The sequence below is a fragment of the Sorex araneus genome, chromosome 11 (assembly GCF_027595985.1).
Source record: "Sorex araneus isolate mSorAra2 chromosome 11, mSorAra2.pri, whole genome shotgun sequence".
Classification (NCBI taxonomy): domain Eukaryota; kingdom Metazoa; phylum Chordata; class Mammalia; order Eulipotyphla; family Soricidae; genus Sorex; species Sorex araneus.
In genome coordinates, this window is record NC_073312.1 from 414,597 (window position 1) to 436,355 (window position 21,759).

At 47.9% G+C, this 21,759-nt stretch overlaps 2 protein-coding genes and 1 pseudogene across 2 annotated transcripts; 1 reads left to right on the forward strand and 2 right to left on the reverse strand.

The window, feature by feature from the left end:
* Positions 1–241: 241 nt before the first annotated feature.
* LOC101554986 (olfactory receptor 13A1-like) lies at positions 242–1,171 on the reverse strand. The gene has a single exon (XM_004622164.2). The coding sequence runs from the start codon at positions 1,169–1,171 to the stop codon at positions 242–244; it is 930 nt and encodes a 309-aa protein (XP_004622221.2).
* A 6,747-nt stretch (positions 1,172–7,918) lies between these two features.
* LOC129399415 (60S ribosomal protein L21-like) lies at positions 7,919–8,426 on the forward strand (annotated as a pseudogene).
* Positions 8,427–16,428: 8,002 nt separating this feature from the next.
* LOC129399337 (olfactory receptor 13A1-like) lies at positions 16,429–17,839 on the reverse strand. Its single transcript, XM_055119049.1, has one exon. It carries the CDS (start codon positions 17,389–17,391, stop codon positions 16,429–16,431), a length of 963 nt encoding a protein of 320 aa, XP_054975024.1. The 5' UTR covers positions 17,392–17,839.
* Between the last annotated feature and the right edge of the window lie 3,920 nt (positions 17,840–21,759).

The following is a 21,759-nucleotide window of genomic DNA, read 5'->3' on the forward strand; positions in this document are numbered from 1 at the left end:
TAGGACCGTGCAGAGGTGAGGACACATTTCTAAAGGTACAAGAAGAGCATCCCCCAGACCTGAGACTGTGTTTACAGTTCAGGAACTGACCAGGTGAGCAGGCACACAGGGTGGGCCATGCTGGTTCCCAGAGAGGGCACCTGTTCTGGGTGGGTGAGAGGAGGGTTCTCTTGGACAGGGCTGATCTTGGGGACACAGGCGGGGAGAGCCCTGGCTTGAAGGGAGGGCTGGAGTGGCACCATCAACGCTTCAGACGGGGAATGAGTCTCCCCAGGGCATTCTTGACCTCAGTGTTCCTCAGAGAGTAGATGATGGGGTTCAGGGTGGGGCTCAGCGCTGTATACAGTGCTCCGGATGCTTTGTTTCTCTCAGGGCCATAGCTGGAGGCAGGGCTGATGTAGGAGCAAAATACAGCTGAGTAGTACACGGAGACCACTATCAAGTGGGATGAGCAGGTGGAGAAAGCTCGCTTCTTGCCCTCAGCTGAGCGAATGCGCAGGATGCTGGCAATGATGAACCCGTAGGACATCAAGGTAAGCAGGAAGTTTATTACCCCATAGAAGGCGTCAGCCAGGACCGTCATGATGCTGTTCACCAGGGTGGGGCTGCAGGAGAGCAACAGGAGAGGAGGGATCTCGCAGAAGAAGTGTGTGATGAGGTTGGGGCCACAGAAGGTCAGTCGCACCATCAACCCAGTGTGCACCGAAGCATTGATGGCGCAGATGAGCCACACACCTGTGGCCAGTGCCCCACACAGCCGTGGGCTCATTATGGTGCTATAATGCAGAGGGTGGCAGATGGCCACGTAGCGATCGTAAGCCATCACTGTGAGTAACAGGAGCTCAGAAGACAGGGACCAGAGGAGAAAGAAGAGTTGGGCCATGCATCCTGAGAAGGAGATAGTGTTTTCTCCCAAAACCAGACCCATAACAGCCTTGGGCAGCACAGATGTGGTGCAGACAATGTCCATGGTGGCTAGATTGAAGAGAAAAAAGTACATGGGGCTGCGGAGGCTGGGACTGCAGCTGATCAATGCAATGATGACAGAATTGCCCACCAGCGCGAGGGTGTAGAGAGAAAGGAAGCAGGCCAGAAGTGGAAGGCGCAGCTCTGGGTGCTCTGAGAAGCCCTGCAGCACAAACTCCATGACCAGTGTCTCGTTGGAGTCCATGGCCCTGCTGGGAGGCCCCTGCTCCTGCCTCATGAGCTCAGCTGTGGAGAAGAGAGCACAACCTCTGTCAGATCCTCATGGGTGGACCTGCTCACACCAGGGAAGTAAGACCCAGATCGCTGCCCTGGAGTGATTTCCTCAGTCACCACTGCCCCCCAACACTCATATGAAGACAGGGATGCATTGATTTCTTCTTTCACTCTGCAATATAAACCCACTGTCCTCTGTCTGTCTCCTGTGCACCCATCTTGGCGACTTTGTTCTTGACAGGAGAGCCTAGCAGGGTCCCACTGGGGCAGCTCCTTCCCCTTGCTCCATTGCTCTACCATCATTGCCTGGCGATGTGCTGCATCCTTTGGTTCCTCCTATGCATCTCTGAGAATCTGCCACAGCCAAATCTGGCCTCAGGCCCGGCTCCTCTGTCTACTCTGGTAAGCTCTGCACTCCCCTTCAGTGAGGGACACTTCACACCTGGGCTTGAGGCATCATTTCTAAGCTTCTGTTCAACGGCTCCTTCAAGATACTGTCCTCTTAGGCCCTGACAGCTGCCTACCCTTAGCAACAGACCTGTGAAGACCAGTCCCTGAGTGGCTTCCCAGTCTTCAGGTTACACTGCAGGCCCTTCCAATTCAACATTCTTGTGTTCTCAGCCCCAGTACTAGACCACTATCCAGAGAAGCCCCGGGGAAGCAGGACCTGGCCTGGGTCCTGCTCCAGTTCAGTACCCACATGCAGGCTCTGAGAACAAAGTGGCCAGAAGCCAAGGTCTCCAGTGCCTCCTCATCTGTTCACCACTTTCTCAGTCCTCAGCTGAGCTTCCCAGCCATGCTCACATGATCCTGTCCAGGCCCTCGCCATGCAACATCCCAGTCTCTTGTCACCCCCAGGTTGGCTGCCCCCGCCAAGTTCTTGGCTGGGGTCGCCGCAACACCCTAAGAGGAAGACTTGATATGGCTGTCCACTCTCATCCAGGAACTGGCTGAGTCCCCTGAGTTTTCCCTCCTAAGTTGGTCCAGGGCTTGTTTCCACTGGCACTGCCTGTCCCCACCCACATCTTGAGCTCCCTGGATAGGAGCACAGCACCTCTGCTGCCCCTCATCCATTGCCCAAGAAAGGAGACCCTCTCCCTTGAAGACCGTATAAGCACAAATACCAGGGACACCTCCTGCCCCCCATCCGCATACAAAGGCCCCTTTGTCCACCGGGCTTCTTGATCTCTGTCTAGCGTTCTGGCCTCCTGTAGCCACCTTTTCATGATGGCCACTTAAAAACTCTACTAAAAACCATAATATCCAAAAGGAGAGAGAGAGAGCAATGAAATGAGTCAAAAAGAGAGGGATAGACATAGAAATATTGTACTCATTTGTGGAATATAAAGTAACAGAATGGGATACTGACAATCAAGAACAGTAGAGATAAGTACCAGCAGTATTACTCCACAGCTTAGGAGCCGGCCTTGCATGCTGTTTGAAAAGGCAGCTCAGATAGAGAAGGGACCACCAAGTAAAAGGTGCTAGGAGAACCCGTTCAGGATGGGAATTTCAGGCTGAAAGTAGACTATAGACCACATGTTGGCCACTTAATACCGCTACTGGAAACCACAACACCCAAAAGGAGAGAGAACAAAAGGGAATGCCCTGCCACAGAGGCAGGGTAGGGTGGAGGGGAGGAATGGGGGTGGGTGGGAGGGATGCTGGGACCTTTTCTGGTGGGAAATGGGCACTGGTGGAGGGATGGGTACTCGACCATTGTACGACTGAAATTTTTAATAATTTTTTAGATTGACAACTTAAAAAAGAATGATGCCCAAAACTAAACTAATACATGGTCAGCTGAACTTTTTAATGTGTGCAAAAAAAATTAATGACAAAAATAAAGGAGTTTACGAACATGATGGCCACTCAATACCTCTATTGCAAACCACAACACCCAAAAGGAGAGAGAGAGAGCAAAAGGGAATGCCCTGCCACAGAGGTGGGGTGTTGTGGGGGAGTTGGGGGGTGGGAGAAATACTGGGATCATTAGTGGTGGAGAATGGGCACTGGTGGAGGGATGGGTACTTGATCACTGTATGACGGAAACGCAAGTACAAAAGTTTGTAAGTCTGTAACTGTACCTCACCGTGATTCACTAATAAAGTTTTTTTTTTAAAAAATAAAGGAGTTTTTGAAGACTCTCTCATGCTCTGTATTGCCCATGGCATAAGCGTAATCACAAAACAAGGCAGAACATATACATTTATAAAGTTTCCACAACTAAATCTAGTTTATTTCTGGTACTGGGGAAGAGGAAAACATTCTCACATCAGACTCAAAAAGCATTAGTAATAAACAATTCTATGATATATTAGAGGTCATCAGATTTTAAACTAGACACATAAAAATATACTATTAAAACGAAGAGACAAGGAAAGAAACTGTGAAGAGCACATAGCCAATGCGAGGCACAGAAGTCAGATCAAAGGGGTCTAAAGAGCTCAGTATCAGACCTGAATCCATAAGATACATGGAGGAAAATGTAGGAAGAAACCTCCATGACACGGAAACAAACATAAACAAATGGGACTACATTAAACTAAGAAGCTTCTGCATCTCAAAAGAAACAGTGACCAAAGTAGAGAGCTCAGGGAATGGGAAAGAATAGTTACCCAATACCCATCAGATGAGGGTTAATATCCAGGGTATACAAGACACTAGTAGAACTGTACAAGAAAAACATCCTCCCACGCTGCTTCTCCCGAAAGGGAGCATAACATGAGGCCCCCAAAACCATGCCACCGGACTCCACGCCAGGTTGTTTCACACGGGGCACCCCAGAGGGGGGCAGGTGACAGCCCTCCCCGCCCCAAGGGACCCAACCCTGCAGCCAAAAACCTCCACAACCCAACCACCACCATGTTCAAGGCCTTTCCCCACACAATCGGGGCCGAGTCTCACACATGAGTGAAGTCCTACGGAACCCAGGTAATGTGGAACTTTGTGACCTTGGGCTCTGGGCTCAACAGGACCTCTGCCCGCTTTGTCCAGTCTCCGCTGACCCAAGGGTCATGCCCATAAACCACCTCCTGCTGGCGCCTGATAGTCTCATCATCGGCCACCATCCAGATCACACAGCTGCATCTCCCAAAAGAGAGCATAACATGAGGCCCCCATAACCATGCCACCGGACTCCACATTAGGCTGTTTCACGTGGGGCACCCCAGAGGGGGGCAGGTGGGAGGCCTCCCTGCCCCAAGGGACCCAGCCCCAGCAGCCAAAAACCCCCACAACCCAACCACCGCCACACTCAAGGCTGCTTCCCATGCGCTCGGGCTGAACCTCACATATGAGTCAACATTTTCCTGGACCACATGGCTGCTTTTGTAGGCACACAAAACATTGTAAAACAGTCCCTACCCATTCTCCATAACTACCACACTACATTTGATGAGGTTCAGACAGTAGGCAACAATCATAGAGGGAAATATATACGTGCATATGTACATATTGTCAGGTATATATACCAAAGCTTACATCACCCAAACTTTAACATGTTAGTGATATCCTATAGGGAGTCTTAATGGCTCCTGCCAAAATAGAACAATCTTCACACTGTTTCCTATATGAACACTTTTTTGTAAGCATGTTCAGCAGTTCTTCATAACAGACAATACGAAATATACAATTTCGGTTGTGTTCTGGGACAGAGATTGGGGCTTAGGTTGGAAACATCCTGAATCTGGTGGTAGGAAGGTGTAATGGTGGTGGGATTGGTGTTTGAATATTGAAGGTAATCAAACATTGTGAACTAACTTATAAACTTAAAAATTTTTTTAAAAAGTAATGTGGAGTTCACGCCCAATTCAATCAGCTTAATCAATGGCTGAATAAATAGCAGTGCTCCTACATTAAAAAAAAAAGAAAAAAGAATAAACCCTCCAACCCCATCAAAAAATGGGGAGAAAAAATGAACAGAAAAAAATGTAAATGGCCAATTGACACATGAAAAAATACTCTACATCACTAATCATCAGGGAAATGCAAATAAAAAACAATGAAATATCATCTCACATCTCAGAGACTGACACCCATCAAAAAGAACAAGAACACTGGTGCTGGCGTGGAAGTGGGGAGAAAGGAACTCTCTTTCATTGTTAGTGGGAATGCAAACTGGTCCAGCTTTTTTGGAAAACAATATAGGCATTTCTCAAAAAATTAGAAATTGAGTTTCCAATGTAATCCAGCAATAACACTTCTGGGAATATTTCCCGGGGTATACAAAAGCACATTAGAAATGACATTTGCACTAGTATGTTCATTGCAGCACTGTTCACAATAGCCAGAATCAGGACACAACCCAAGTGCCCAAGAACAGACAACTGGTTAAAGAAACTATGGTACATCTACACAATGGATACTATGTTAGAAAAGATGAAGTCATGAAATTTGCTTTTAAGTGGATGGATATGGAGACTATCATGCTAAGAGGAATAAGTCAGAATGAGAGGGACAGACATAGAATGACTGCACTCATTTCTGGAACATAAAATAACACAATACGGGACTAACCCAAGGACAGTAGAGACAAGGGTCAGGAAGATTGCTCCACAGTTGGAAGCCTGCCTCACGAACTGGGAGAGAAGGCAACTGGAATAAAGAAGGGATCACTATGTCAATGACGGTTGGAGGGATCTCTCAGGATGGAAGATATGTGCTGAAAGTAGATAAAGGACCAAACATGATGGCCTCGAATATCTCTTTTGCAAACCATAATGCCCCAAAGTAGAGAGGGCAAGAAGGAATTTGTCTGCCATAGAGGCAGGGGGTGGGGTCAGAGAGGGGATGGTGGAAGGGATACTGGGGACATTGGTGGCAGAAAATGTACACTGAAGGAATTGTTTTTTGATCATTTTATGACTAAAACTCAATCATGAAAGCTTTGTAACTATATCTCACGGTGATTCAATAAAAAGAAAGCATATACCCAATAAAGAACCTTTATATAGATGTGCACATCTACAGTTGAAAAGTGAAAAATCCTAGTATGAGATTAGTAGAAAGCTCACAGAATTCTCACAAAACCAGACACCTAGGGGCCAGGAGATAGTTCAAAGGGGTAGAGTACGTGCCTTGCATGAATGAGGTCTCAAGTTCAATCTCTGGCCCTGCAGTCTTTGGTTTCCTTGATCCACAGTGGACTAAAAACCAAATCATCAGGCCCATACTGACCTGCCAAGCAAACTCAAAAGTGATCCTGGGGTCTGAGGAGCCACATAAAAAAGATGCCTGGATGACAAACATCACATAAAAATGTCCTTGGCAACAGTAGCTGCCAAGGAAATACAAAAGAGAATCATAATGATGTCAAGACTTAAAAAGCAACAAAATAAAGTTGATGAGGATATGGAGCAGTCAAGATTCCTGTTGTTGGGATAAGATAAAAACTGGTATCACTCTGGAAAATAGTTTCTTAGAAACTTAATGTCCACTTACTTAATGTCCACTTGTAGTTATAGAACTGCTAACTGAAACCAGTCAGTAGTTCTATCACAAAGGAAACAGGAAAAGATGTATTCTTAAGAGTTTTGATAGTTTTATTCATAGTAACCAAAACCAACAAGAAACTGGATTATTCATTAAACTGAATATAACTGCAGAATTGAACTAAATAGAAATCTGAAAATATTAGGGTGTTCAAAATAAGTTTGAGCAAATAAGTTCAAAATAAGTTAAGTTCAATATATAATTCTACTTGCATGAAATTATAGAACAGGCAGAATGGAGCTGTGATAGAAAAGAAACAAATGTGGTATTGCCCGTGAGGTATGGGGAACTTAACAAGAAGGAATATGAGGGAATACCTGGGTGGCAACAGTGTCTCACTTGACACAGGTTGGCTCCCAGGTGTGAGCATTTGCCAAAGGTGTCAAATAAGTGCATTCTTTTCTGTGGAAGTTTGCCTTAAACCACAAAGACTAAATCCCAGTTACTGTATTTGCTTTTAAGAAACTGCTTTTAGGGGCCGGAGCGATAGCACAGCGGGTAGGGCGTTTGCCTTGCACGCGGCCGACCCGGGTTCGATCCCCGGCATCCCATATGGTCCCCCAAGCACCGCCAGGAGTAATTCCTGAGTGCAAAGCCAGGAGTAACCCCTGAGCATAGCTGGGTGTGACCCAAAAAAAGCCAAAAAAAAAAAAAAAAAAAAAAAAAAAGAAACTGCTTTTATGGGTCTCAGGCTTGAGCAAAGAGGTGAGCCCTGAGGATGGTGCAGGGGCAGGTGTAAAGTTGATGATGCAGCCATGAAGAAAGGGGAAGGTCAGAATGACTTCTCGGGAATCTGAAAACTGAAGACATCAGTACAAACTGTTCTGAAATAGCTCTATGGAAGTGTACCTTGATAACAGGCATAAGGAGTTCATGCTAATTCTGCTTTAATAGATCGACGTGGGAATTATGTGTTTGTGTCTGCATATGACACGGACAATCACAAACATCTTCTCTGCCTCTGTTGACTGGAAAACTTAGGAGTCAGGACAGACCAAGAGCGATAAGCGTCCAAATTTCCAAACTTTTGTCCCTAAATTTAAGTCCCCACTTAAAGATCAGAGCTGATGCCAGAGCAAAAAAAAAAGACAAGAGGACAAGATGAATGTAGCCTATCTTTTTGTGTGCTGTAAGTAAAAAAAAATCTAAGGGATGATGACAGGATGTTAAAAAGAGAGAGTCAGCTTGAAAAGGAACCTGCTCTCCTTCCGTTCGACTGGAACCTCCAGCTCCCAATAAATCGCCAAAATGACCAACACAAAGGGAAAGCAGAGGGGGACTCGCTATATGTTCTCTAGACCTTTCAGAAAACATGGAGTTGTTCCTTTGGCCACATACATGCGTATATACAAGAAAGGTGATATCGTAGACTTAAAGGGAATGGGCACAGTCCAAAAAGGAATGCCCCACAAATGTTATCATGGCAAAACTGGAAGAGTCTACAATGTTACCCAGCATGCTGTTCGCATTGTCGTTGACAAACAAGTCAAGGGCAAGATTCTTGCCGAGAGAATTAATGTCCGCATTGTGAGCATATTAAGCACTCTAAGAGTCGAGACAGCTTCCTGAAACGGGTGAAGGAAAATGATCAAAAAAAGAAGGAAGCCAAAGAGAAAGGGACTTGGGTTCAACTGAAGCGCCAGCCTGCTCCACCCAGAGAAGCCCACTTTGTAAGAACAACTGGGAAGGAACCTGAGCTGCTGGAGACCTTCCCCTATGAATTCATGGCATGAGAAGTGTTTGTTTAAAAATTAAGAGACTCCTGGACTATAAAAAATGGTTCTCTTCAAACAAAAGAAAAAGGCACCTGCTCTTATCTCATCCAGCATCTCACACTGGATTAGATGAATGACTCAAAATAATACTAGTCAGGACTAGTGTCTCTGAGGAAGATTCCATCAGTGCATGTCCACAGCAACTGACTGGCAAGAACAGGATGTGTACTGCACTGATGAGAACAGTGGGGAAATGTCCCACACAGCTAAAACTGACGGAAGTACTGGCATTAGATCAGGTGCAGAACTCCACGTGGTCTCCCAGGACCTCACCGAGTCCGTGCTTATAGCAGAGGGAAGCAGGAGCTGCCCATGCCTGGTTTATGAACTAATTGCTGATTGGCGCACAAACTGACATAACCCCTGTGGCAAGGGTATTATTCGCCTCCATTTTTTCCAGGGTTCCTGGGGAACTTTATCACAAATGAGGGATTCAACTGGCCATGAGCACCGGCAAGATTTCTGCCTGGTCCTGGCCCTGGAGGCTGCTGGCCCTGGCTAACCCTCCTGCAGAAATAGACATGTTCTCCATGTGACACATTTTTTTTCCTTTTTGGTTCACACCTGGCGCTGCTCAGGGGTTACTTCTGACTGCACTTAGGAATTACTCTTGGTGGGGCAGAAGGGACCATACAGGATGCTGGGGATCAAACCCAGGTTGACTGTGGGCAAAGCAAATGCCCTCCCCGCTGTACTATTGCTCCAGCAACTCTGTGTGACATTTTACACGTGAAAGAGGGAGGATTCAAAGGGCACTTTTGGAAAAATAATTAATCAGTAACTAATCATATTCTTGTCCACTGGCCGGAGCAAGTTATATTTCAAGGCCCTACCCCCAGGTGAGAAGTGTTCAACTCTCTGTATGGAGATTGGCCTGTTAGTCACATTAGTGCAGGCCTGCTGTGAATATAGCAGAGCTGGTACTTAGATGATGGAAGTCACTTTTAATAGACTATCATTGCAGGACCAGAGCTACAGCATAGTGGGTAGGGCACTTGCCTTGCATGGCTGACTTGTTTGGTTCCCAACACTACATACGGTCCCCTTAGCCATATCACGAATGATCCCTGAGTGAAGAACCAGGACTAGGCCCTGAGCACTGCTGCGTGTGACCCAGAAAACAAAAGATGAGTGATAAGAGGGCTGTGGTTGAAGAGGGACCTCTGTGAAGAGGTGGGATGGGCACTGTTTTCACTGAGGCTCAGGGGCTGCCAGGAACATCTAAGCCTGGACACTTTCTGGCTAGTTTTCAGTTGAAAGGCTTGAAAGAAGGGCTGCCCCATACTTGTTATGCTTGCTGTCTGCTAAGCCGGTGCCTCAGTCTAGATTTCACACAGGTTCACCTCAACACATCAATTCTTCGACTTTCTCTAGGTGAACACTTTGACCCAACATCTCCAAGTCAGAACAGCTTACCTGTTCTCCCAGTGGCCTGGGTGGGCATCCTGAAAAGCACCTCGTGCCAGAGGAGGCTCTGGATCACCAGAGATGTTCTGTCTTCATGAAGTGAGACTTCAGTAAGGTGCTGTTCTATATACAATGGCAGGGGCAGGGGCAGGTGTCTGTCCATAAGATCCTGAGGAGACCAACTGGGAGAGAAAGCTCTGAGGGACAATTAAAATGGCTCCAGGATTCCTGGCCAAAGCTCCCAATTAGATGAAGAGTCAGGCGGGCAGACCTCCCACTGGGGGGCCAGCAGCTTTCTCAGGCTCTCACCCTAGCAGAAGAGGAAGATGCCTGTATTGGTGGATTCCTTGGGTCAAACTAATCCAACCAAGGCTCTTTTCCTTTTTTTGTTTCACTTTTTTACTGATTGACGTCCTGTGATTTAGAATATTGTTAGTGATGGTCTCCTCTATAGATAATTCCACCACCACACCCATCATCAGTGCGTGTGATCACTCACCTCACCCTCCAAGGACCCAGCGGTCTTCCCTTTCAACCACCCCACAAATCCAGTCTTGTGAATGAGTTCTCCCATTGTGTTGCCTTCGGCCCTTTCTTGCTATCTTACTGTGTACCTTTGAGTACCACACGTGGGAGAGATCATTCTGCATCTATCCCTTTCCTCCTCCCTGACCTCACTCAGCATGATGTTGAGTTCTCTAGTTCCATCCATGTATGGCAAATTACATGACTTGGCTCTTTCTTGGAACTGCATGATATTCTATTGTGAATATAGACCACAACATCTTGGTACATTCCATCATATTTGTGCATTTGAGTTGTTTCTATATGTGGCTATTGTATTAACTGTGTCAATGAGCACACTTAATATGCATAGATCCTTTCAAAAATGTTTTTATGTTTGAGGGATAAATACCAAGAAGTGGTATCGCTGAGTTGTATGGTAGTTCTATTTCTGTCTTTGGAATAGATTTCCATATTGCTTTCCATAAAGGTTGAACCAGATGGCATTTCCATAAAAAGTGGATGAGGGTCCCTTTCTTACCACAATCCCACCAACACTGGCTATTTCCTGACTTTTGAAATATGCCACTCACTGGCGTGAGATGGTAACTCAACAACCAAGGCTCTTTCTCATGATTCTACATCCTACTAATAATGCAACACACCAAATATACATGTAATAGTATGTTTAGATCCTTAGAATATTTTTATACTTTAAGGTATCTTTTTCTCCATTGTTTGCCAAAATTTTTTTATGATGTTCCTTCTTTTTGTTTTGGGTTCTTTTTTTTCTGGGGTGGCTTTGTTTTATTGAGGGTTGGACAGGGCATTGGGCCACATTCAGCTGTGCTCAGTTTGCTCATGCCTCTGTGCTCAGGAATCAGTCCTGGCAGTGTTTAGGGGAACATATGTGGTACTAGCAAGCAAATCCATGTCAACTGAGTGCAAGGCAAGTGCCCTACCCACTATACTATCTTTCCAGCCCCTTTACGGTGTTCCTCTTGTTACCTCCATTATAGCGTCTACTTTTGAAATCCTAGATAATATTTTCAGGCTCTATGCTTACTGAATTTTTCCCTAACTTGCATGATATATCTTTCTTTTTGGATCACACCCAGCGATGCACAGGATTTACTGCTGGCCCATGTACTCAGCAATTACTCCTGGCAGTGCTCAGGGTACCATACTGGATGCTGGGAATGCGACCCGGGTTGGCTGCCTGCAAGGCAAACGCCCTACTCACTGTGGTATCGCTCCTGTCCCATGCATAAAACTTTTAATGTGTATGAGTTTTGCATATTTGCAGCAGTCTTTAGTCAGGATTTTAAACTCAATAGGTGAAATAAAATGCATGCGTTTTCGGTGTGAGGTTGTGGGCACTATATCCACCACCTTGATCTTGAGACAGAGCAATTCCATGACTGCAGAGCAGTTGTGTCTGGGACCTCCGCCATGCCTCCTGCCCCAGACCACTGCATTTATGTCTATCATCTCCTGTTGATTTGGCTGCACGGGGTTTCATGGGATAATACAGCTCATGCTCATGTGTCCATCTTCTTAAAATAGACAATATCTCATATTTCACCATGTTTAAACTAGTGATGTGTTTGGTTTTTTATAGCAACATTTCAGTGTAGGGCATACCATGATTTTTGAAACTTCACTAACCCAGGGGCAGTTATTTAAACTGTTTCCAATTTGGAGGTGAGGGTGGAGGCCATACCTGGCTGTGCTCAGGCTTATTCCTGACTCTGTTCTCAGAGATCACTCCTGGTGGAGCTCAGAGAACCATACGGGTGCTAGCGGCAGAACCTGATTCAGCTGTGTGCAGGACAAGCATCTTACTCACTGCATTCTGTCCTCTACTTCAGATTTTAAACCTTGTATGAATAAATACGAGGGTCCCCGTGGTGTATTCATATCCCAAATACAGTAAAAGAAATGTACATACCTCTCAGAGAGCCCAGCAAGCTATCGAGAGTATCCGGCCCGCACGGTAGAGCCTGGCATACTACCCATGGCGTATTCAATATGCCAAAAACATTAACTGTAGGTCTCATTCCCCTGATCTCATTCCCCTGACCCTGAAAGAGCCTCCAATCATTGGGAAAGACGAGTAAAGGAGGCTGCTAAAATCTCAGGGCTGAGTGTAATAGAGACCTTACTGGTGCCCACTCGAGCAAATCAACAAACAACGGGATGACAGTGATACAGTGATGGATAAATTGGCTGTGAAATCTTTACAGTCTTTCGGTTGTCACTGACATGATTTTACTGAGCTTGGGAAATACTTAGCTGCAGAGCTAATAACAGAGATACCTGCAATACTCTTTCCAAGATGGCAGCTCTGCTGAGACTCTTTCATTTCTGGAAGGCCAGCTACGCGCATGTTAGTCTGCTACATTTTTTCTCAGAAACCACTAGCAACATTAGTTCTGTGTATTCCCTGCCCTTGGTTCAATCTGCTCCATTCTGTGACTAAGGGTTCCCTCCATTCTTCTTTCCTCCACGGTCTCCAACCTTCTCAGATTCTGTGTTTCCCATCTCTAGAACTTCCCCCTGGTGCTTAGTTTGTCTTCCCTTTTGTTTCTGCTGTTACACAGTGGTTGGAGCCCACACACATACCTGGTTGTGTTGCTCACACCAGGGGCCCGACCTTTGTTGCAGTGCTTTCACATTTGCTTACCAGGGGCTGCGTTTCTGTTGCGGTGGTGCCCACCAAGGGTTGCACCTGTTACCCCGGTGCTCACTCACTTTGCCGGTTCCACTGGAGGTCTCAGACTTCCGTTGTGATGTGTGTGCCTCCTGGCCCCGCTGCTCACCAGAGACCACACACTAACTGGGATTCAGAGTTTCCAGGACTCTGCTGCACCATTCCTCTGATGATTTGTTTTGTCTGGAGCAGTCTGTTCTGTGACTGATTTTGCTACACATCTATCATAAAGCTGTCTGGGTCTCTACTGATAGGTATAGGTCTCAACAAATCACAAAGATGAAAGAATGTCATCACCTACTATGGGTCAGGTTCTTTTCTATTGCTGAAGGTAGCAACAGAGTTTGAGCAAAGACTATCTCCTCCCCTCGGGAACCCCAAGATGGGTGAAATCAATCAACCAATCGCTCTCGGGACGAGCTCTGCAGGAAGAAGGTGTGAGTAGTGCAGGGCACAGAGGAACACACTTGAGTCTGACTGAAGACACAATTTTTTTCTCGTTTTTTTTTTTGTTTTACCTTTTATTGAATCACTGTGAGATAGACCTCTACAAAGCTGTTCCTGATTAAGTTTCAGTCATACAGTATTTCAACATCCATCCTTCCACCAGTGTACATTTCCCAGCACCAGTGTCCCCAGGTTCCTCCCATCACCCCCCACCCCTACCCCCCAGCCTGCCCCTGTGGCAGGTACTTTTCTTCTCACTTTGTCTCCAGGTAAGCCTGGAGTCCAGGGAGAGAGCTAGTCACTGAAGAGGGACAGAGCTGGGGCTGGGGCAGGTAGGAGGTTCAGACCAGGAGGTTCCATCCCTAAAACAGCAGCAGTCAGGGGCTGGGAAGCCCAGAAACCAACAAAGCAAAGAGCAGAACTTCTCGGCAGAGTGGCACACAATGTTCTCACTGGACCAGGATCAGGACTGCGCCCACAGGCACACCCCCTCCCTCGACACACACACTCTCGCTGTTCAGAGCTATTTCCAGATTCTTTTAATGCCACTGTTCCGGAACACAGCACTGAGTCTCTGATCACCGGGCAAAATGAGTCCTTCCACCAGGGGCCTGACAACCTGAGAGAACCACAACCTCTGGCTCCCCACTCGTGTTGCCGGTGAAGACCTCAGGAAGCATGCTGTGAGGAACTTCCTGGGACAGGCCAATGGCTGCTCTAACTGTGACCTTGCAGACCTGCAGGTAAGTGCAAAGCTTCCCAAAGCTCTCTGGGAAACCCCAGGTGAGGAACAATGAGGCTTCCGGAATACCACATATGCCCGGGTGCCCTGCATGTCTTGAACCAGGAGGTCTTGTCACTGCGGAGGAGAGTTCAAACTGTTCGAGGGAGCCCCAGGCTACAAACTGTGCTCAGTGATGGGGCTTGTGAGCACCATGCTTGCTGCTCTCGCCCAACACAGAGTTCCAGAGAGTCTGAACTGCAGCCCTCGCCCTAGCCAGGACTGGGAATTCAGCAGCATGAGCTGTTTCACTTGACAGACTCGGGGACGGCATACTGTGCACACGCAAGGTCCCAGAAAAGCAGAGGACGAGGACACAGGGTTGCGGGACCATGGCCCTGCAGACACAGCTCATGGTTCTATACCTGCCTCTGCAGCCCAGGCAGCAACGCCAGGGCGGGCTGAGCAGTCCAGCTGCCCTGGGTCTGACAGCCTCACAGAAGGGTCACATTGCGCCAGCACAGGCTCTGAGAGAGAGGTTCCGCTACGCAGGCCCCTGAAGCATTTGCAACAGATTGCAAGATTTTTTTTCCTCTTGGAGCTGCATAGTATCCAATTGTGTAAATGGACCACAGTTTCTTTTTTCTTTTTTTCTTTCTTTTTTTTCTTTTTGAGTCACACTCAGTGATGCTCAGGAGATACTCCTGTCTCTGAACTCAGGAATTACTCCTGCAGTGATCAGGGGACCATATAGGATGCTGTGAATCGAATCTGGGTCAGCCGCATGTAAGGCAAACACCTACCCACTGTGCCATCGTTCCAGCCCAAGACCAGTTTCTTGATCCATTCATCCATAGTGGTTACTTGGGTTGGTTTTTTTTTTCACATCTTGGCTACTGTACTAATTGCTGCAATTAACAGAGGTTAATTGAACATTAATATGAACATTAATAATATCTTGAAGTGTGTTCCTAAATGAGTAGGCAGTATCCGGAGCTTTGGGAGAACAGAACCTGCACCTCTACAAATGAGGGTCTTGAGGCACGAGGCCTCAGGATATTAATGGGAATGGGCTGGAGTTATCCTTGATATGTGGCCTCAGGAATGTAGACTGGAGCATGGGAGAAGTCACCATCACAGGCTTGGTCCCAAAACATTCCACACAGACCCCTCTCACCATACTGCTGTCCTCACCCCACCAACCAGTCACAAGGACTCGCTCAGCCAAGGCCTGTGAAGCTCTCCCCATGAGGACAAGGGTTTCTGCATGGTCGTGGTTGTCACACACAGCGGCCAGCAGACTTGTGAGGACTTCTGGCAATGACAGGGACCCATGCTGCCTTGAAAACCATACATGAGGGACCAAAGCAATAGCACAGCAGGTAGGGCGTTTGCATGGCACTCGCCAACCCGGGTTCAATCCCCGGCATCCCATAGGGTCCCCCAAGCACCGCCAGGAGTAATTCCTGAGTGCAGATTCAGGAGTAACCCCTGAGCATCGCTGGATATGACCCCTAAAAAGTGAAAGAAAACCACACAGGAGGCAAGTACAGGCAAGTGGCCCCAGAGACCACAGCAATAGCTGCTGTGTGGACAAGGTGGAGCAGTAGGCTGTGCAACATTGCGACTCTCCACAAGATGCAGAGTGGGGGCTGCTTTGCACCAGAAGATGACAGAAAAGTTCACAGGAGGTGGTCTGGTCGACACAAAATCCACAACAGTGTTCTGAGCAAGGGGCTACAGGCACAGAGAACTGGAAAAACCGAAGTGTGGGCAAGTGCTGGGAGATGAGGTGTGGGCACCTGTTGGGGAGACAGGGGAATGGGCAAGTGTTGCGAGATGGAGTGTGGACACGGAACTGAAATAGGGAAGGTTGAGACTGAGCCAGAGCTAGGTGGAGAAAGACTGTGAGGCAGTTTCAGAGCAGGTGCCTAGGACCGTGCAAAGGACACATTTCTAAAGGTACAAGAAGAGCATCCCCCAGACCTGAGACTGTGTTTACAGTTCAGGAACTGACCAGGTGAGCAGGCACACAGGGTGGGCCATGCTGGTTCCCAGAGAGGGCACCTGTTCTGGGTGGGTGAGAGGAGGGTTCTCTTGGACAGGGCTGATCTTGGGGACACAGGCGGGGAGAGCCCTGGCTTGAAGGGAGGGCTGGAGTGGCACCATCAACGCTTCAGACGGGGGATGAGTCTCCCCAGGGCATTCTTGACCTCAGTGTTCCTCAGAGAGTAGATGATGGGGTTCACGGTGGGACTCAGCGCTGTATACAGTGCTCCGGATGCTTTGCTTCTCTCAGGGCCATAGCTGGAGGCAGGGCTGATATAGGCGCAAAATACAGCTGAGTAGTACACGGAGACCACTATCAAGTGGGATGAGCAGGTGGAGAAAGCTCGCTTCTTGCCCTCAGCTGAGCGAATGCGCAGGATGCTGGCAATGATGAACCCATAGGATATCAGGGTAAGCAGGAAGTTTATGACTCCATAAAAGGCATCAGCCAGGACCGTCATGATGCTGTTCACCAGGGTGGGGCTGCAGGAGAGCAACAGGAGAGGGGGGATCTCGCAGAAGAAGTGTGTGATGAGGTTGGGGCCACAGAAGGTCAGTCGCACCATCAACCCAGTGTGCACCGAAGCATTGATGGCGCAGATGAACCACACACCTGTGGCCAGGGCCCCACATAGCCGTGGGCTCATTATGGTGCTATAATGCAGAGGGTGGCAGATGGCCACGTAGCGATCGTAAGCCATCACTGTGAGTAACAGGAGCTCAGAAGACACGGACCAGATGATAAAGAAGAGTTGGGCCATGCATCCTGGGAAGGAGATAGTGTTTTCTCCCAAGGCCAGACCCATAACAGCCTTGGGCAGCACAGATGTGGTGCAGACAATGTCCATGGTGGCTAGATTGAAGAGAAAAAAGTACATGGGGCTGCGGAGGCTGGGACTACAGCTGATTAATGTAATGATGACAGTATTGCCCACCAGCGCCACGAAGTAGATCGAGAGGAAGCAGGCCAGAAGTGGAAGGCGCAGCTCTGGGTGCTCTGAGAAGCCCTGCAGCACAAACTCCATGACCAGGGTCTCGTTGGAGTCCATGGCCCTGCTGGGAGGCCCCTGCTCCTGCCTCATGAGCTCAGCTGTGGAGAAGAGAGCACAACCTCTGTCAGATCCACGTGAGCACGACCTCGGTCAGATCCTCATGGGTGGACCTGCTCACACCAGGGAAGCAAGACCCAGATCTCTGCCCTGGAGTGATTTCCTCAGTCACCACTGCCCCCCAACACTCATATGAAGACAGGGATGCATTGATTTCTCCTTTCACTCTGCAACCTGTTAGATATCATTGGTTTGTCCTTTCTCCCTTGCCACAGAGTTTGGGTTTATCTGACAATAATCTCTAAACAATTCTAGAATACATTGGTATGTCCTGCTCCCCTTGCCACTAGGAGCTTAAGTATATCAGTCACGCCCATCAAAGTGCTCCCGAGTCACTCCCATTCCTTTGTTTATCTGTAACCACTTCTACCAGTTTATCTGCTCTTCCTCTAGTCAAACTCTGTTAACTGGTAAAGTCAGACCTTGCTAGGACAGTGAACTTGTATTGTAAGTTAATATTGTCTTTCTCCTCTCTTCTGTCTTTTGAATAGTTTACTTTAAAACAATATCCTTTTTGTATGGACAAATAAAGACATTTATTAATATGCTTTGGTAACATGGGATTTAATTGGCTTCAAATATTATTCACTCCGGGGCATCTGCTTTCTCGACTTAAGCCTCAGCTGCCCTTACTTCCTAACACCCCCAAAAGCAGGGTCCCGACGAGGGACGGGATGGACCCAGGGCAAGCGGTGAGTTATGTGCTACCCTGGCAGGAGATGGGCCTGGCCAACGCACCTAATGCTTAACTATATGTTAAGATCTTGGTCATGGACATGTCATGTCATGATCCAAAAGCAACGACGAGACTAGGACCCTGCTAGGGCTAGGAAAGACTAATCTGGCCTGGGCACTGTAGTCTGAGATCCAGGTGACCCCAGGAGAGCAATTCTATAAGCTTAATGCATCGCTTGCTATGTCCATACAAAATGATTTATAATATGAATGCTTATATGTTAGTTGGACAAAGAGAGGGGAAACACACCCAGGGGATTCCCCTCTTGGGCGGGTGTCCTGCTGAAAGAGATTCTGTCCTAGTGAAAGCATCCCCTAAGGGATAGAACTTTGCCCCCTATTGATTGTAACCAAACCTATGCCTAAGCCCCCAGCCGAATGCTGGGGGATTTAAGCTGGCTGTGAGAGGGGGCTGGGCGAGTGCTGTCAAGTTCCAGGGCCAGTCCCAGGGCCAGTCCCAGGGCCAGTCTCCAGTGCCAGATCTGGAAAAGCTAGAATGAGATCGAGACCCAGAGGAGAAGGAGAATGAAATAGGATGGGAGAGGAAGACGCAGGAGGAGAATCAGAGGAGAATGGAGATGGGAATGGAATAAATTGCGATGGAGACCAACCATCTTGCTTCCGTTCCTTCCTTCGTCCACCTCGTCATCACCATCAACCTCCCTCGGGTGGGGGAAGCAGCTAGAGACTACCGAACGTGGGTGGCGGGAGAGTTAGCGCCACTGCCCTGTGCCCAGTGTCCGGCACGGTGCGGTGAGGTGCTCCTCGCCCCCTTTCTTTTCTTTTTTTGTGTTTTTACACAACCTAAACCCACTGTCCTGTCTGTCTCCTGTGCACCCATCTTGGCGACTTTGTTCTTGACAGGAGAGCCTAGCAGGGTCCCACTGGGGGCAGCTCCTTCCCCTTGCTCCATTGCTCTGACATCATTGCCTGGTGATGTGCTGCATCCTTTGGTTCCTCCTATGCATCTCTGAGAATCTGCCACAGTCAGATCTGGCCTCAGGCCCGGCTCCTCTGGCTACTCTGGTAAGCTCTGCACTCCCCTTCAGTGAGGGACACTTCACACCTGGGCTTGAGGCATCATTTCTAAGCTTCTGTTCAACGGCTCCTTCAAGATACTGTCCTCTTAGGCCCTGAGAGCTGCCTACCCTTAGCAACAGACCTGTGAAGACCAGTCCCTGAGTGGCTTCCCAGTCTTCAGGTTACACTGCAGGCCCTTCCAATTCAACATTCTTGTGTTCTCAGCCCCAGTACTAGACCACTATCCAGAGAAGCCCCGGGGAAGCAGGACCTGGCCTGGGTCCTGCTCCAGTTCAGTACCCACATGCAGGCTCTGAGAACACAGTGGCCAGAAGCCAAGGTCTCCAGTGCCTCCTCATCTGTTCACCACTTTCTCAGTCCTCAGCTGAGCTTCCCAGCCATGCTCACATGATCCTGTCCAGGCCCTCGCCATGCAACATCCCAGTCTCTTGTCACCCCCAGGTTGGCTGCCCCCGCCAAGTTCTTGGCTGGGGTCGCCGCAACACCCTAAGAGGAAGACTTGATATGGCTGTCCACTCTCATCCAGGAACTGGCTGAGTCCCCTGAGTTTTCCCTCCTAAGTTGGTCCAGGGCTTGTTTCCACTGGCACTGCCTGTCCCCACCCACATCTTGAGCTCCCTGGATAGGAGCACAGCACCTCTGCTGCCCCTCATCCATTGCCCAAGAAAGGAGACCCTCTCCCTTGAAGACCATATAAGCACAAATACCAGGGACACCTCCTGCCCCCCATCCGCATACAAAGGCCCCTTTGTCCACTGGGCTTCTTGGTCTCTGTCTAGTGTTCTGGCCTCCGATAGCCCCCTTTTCACAGCAGAGATCAGCACTTATGTCCTTCTCTCTACCATACTAACCATCGAGCTCAGTAAAGGTTGTTTTCATCTGGGAGACAGGGAGTCCAGGAGACAGCACAGCAGGAAGGGCACCTGCCTGTACAGTCAATCCAGATTCAATCCCTGACACCACACAGGCTCCCCAAGTTCTGCCAGGAGCAAGGAGTAAACAACCACCAAACCTGGTTCCTCCAAAAATATTCAGAAAATGAAGGCAAAAGTAACTTTGCAAACCATCTTTGCCTGTCAGGGGTTAGCTGACAATGTGTCAGCCAGACCTGTTGCATATCACACCACACGGGCTTAAACTTGGAAGTCAGGGTGCTACTGCCACCTCACAACCACTTCCCAGGCTGCATCCATCCCGCGATGTCACTCACCCCGAGCACGAGAGGCAGCAGCCAGCACATGGGAGGGCCTGCTCAGGCCAGGCTATGGTGTGTCTGTCCTGCTGCGCTTCCTTGCTCCCACCTAAGGTGTAGGAGAAGCTGCAGCCTCATCATCACTGTGGAGAGAGTAAGTGGATGTCTCTCACTGGCAAAGCTAATCAGGGCAAGAATTCACCCCAAAGGGAAAGTGGGGAATGCAGTTTCACATTGCCATCATTACCACAAAGACACTGGCACAGAACTGGGCTGTGCATTCAACTTCTGGAAACATGAGCAGCCTCTAGGTCCTGCTGACTTTCCTGCACCAGCAATTACACACTCTAGCCAGCACCTTCAAACAACTCTCTGTAGAGGCACTAGGTGGAAAGCTACCTTGAGAAGAAGAAAATCTTCCTAGAGATTTGTATTAAGAGTTTTTACCCAAGGCTACTCTCAAGCCCGTAATAATGCAGTGTTGCTAAAGACAAGCAGAAATCTTTAGCTTATGGAACTTCAGTGACCCCAAGTTGGCCAGGAAGTGAGGCGGGAAATCGGGAAATTGAGGATTCACAGAGTGTAGAATCCTAAAGCTCTGTGTAAACAATGTCCTTGTCCAGAAAAGAAGAGGCAACCCATATATGTGTACCTGTGTGGGTCCTTCCGTGTATGTGTACATGTGTGCATGTATATCTGCATCTGTATGTGCCCTTCTGTGTATTGTGTATCTGTGTGTCTATCTATATTGTCTATGTGTCTGTGTCTGTGTGTGTCCTTTTGTATATGAATATGTGTATATTTTGTGTGTCTATAACATGTCCTTATGTGTATGCATGTATGTATGTATATGTGTATCTGTGTTTATTGTGTGTCTATACTGTCAATGTGCATCTATGTATGTGTGTGTCTGTGTGTGTGTCTATGTGGCTATCCATATGGAGGGCCTGAGTCCATGTGTTCATGTATATGTGTGTATGTGTATTTATATATGTCTGTGCATATGTATTTAGATGTGTCTGTTCTGTGTACATGTTTGAACCTATGTGTGTATGTGTGTTGCTATGTTTGTCTATTTGTGTCCTTATTTATGTGTGTATATGTATGTATGTTTGCATATGTAGTGTGCATTTCTGGTATGTATGCATCTGTGTATGTTACTCCAAGGAAATCAAAGGTATCTGGGGAACAGAGAAAGCTCAGCAGATATTTTTATACAGGGAAGGAGGGTGAGTTTTGTTCCAGTCCACTTCTGTGTCTGGAGTGACAAAACTGCTGCTCTTCAGAAGCAGAAACATAATAAACAATGTCTACAACATATCACCCAGAAGATCTAGAATGTCCTAGGAGAGTACAACATGAATAAAGACTAG

What these genes read in the sequence shown, in the direction of transcription:
- LOC101554986 (XM_004622164.2), bottom strand. Translation starts at nt 1,171, where the DNA reads ATGGACTCCAACGAGACACTGGTCATGGAGTTTGTGCTGCAGGGCTTC.
- LOC129399337 (XM_055119049.1), bottom strand. Translation starts at nt 17,391, where the DNA reads ATGAGGCAGGAGCAGGGGCCTCCCAGCAGGGCCATGGACTCCAACGAG.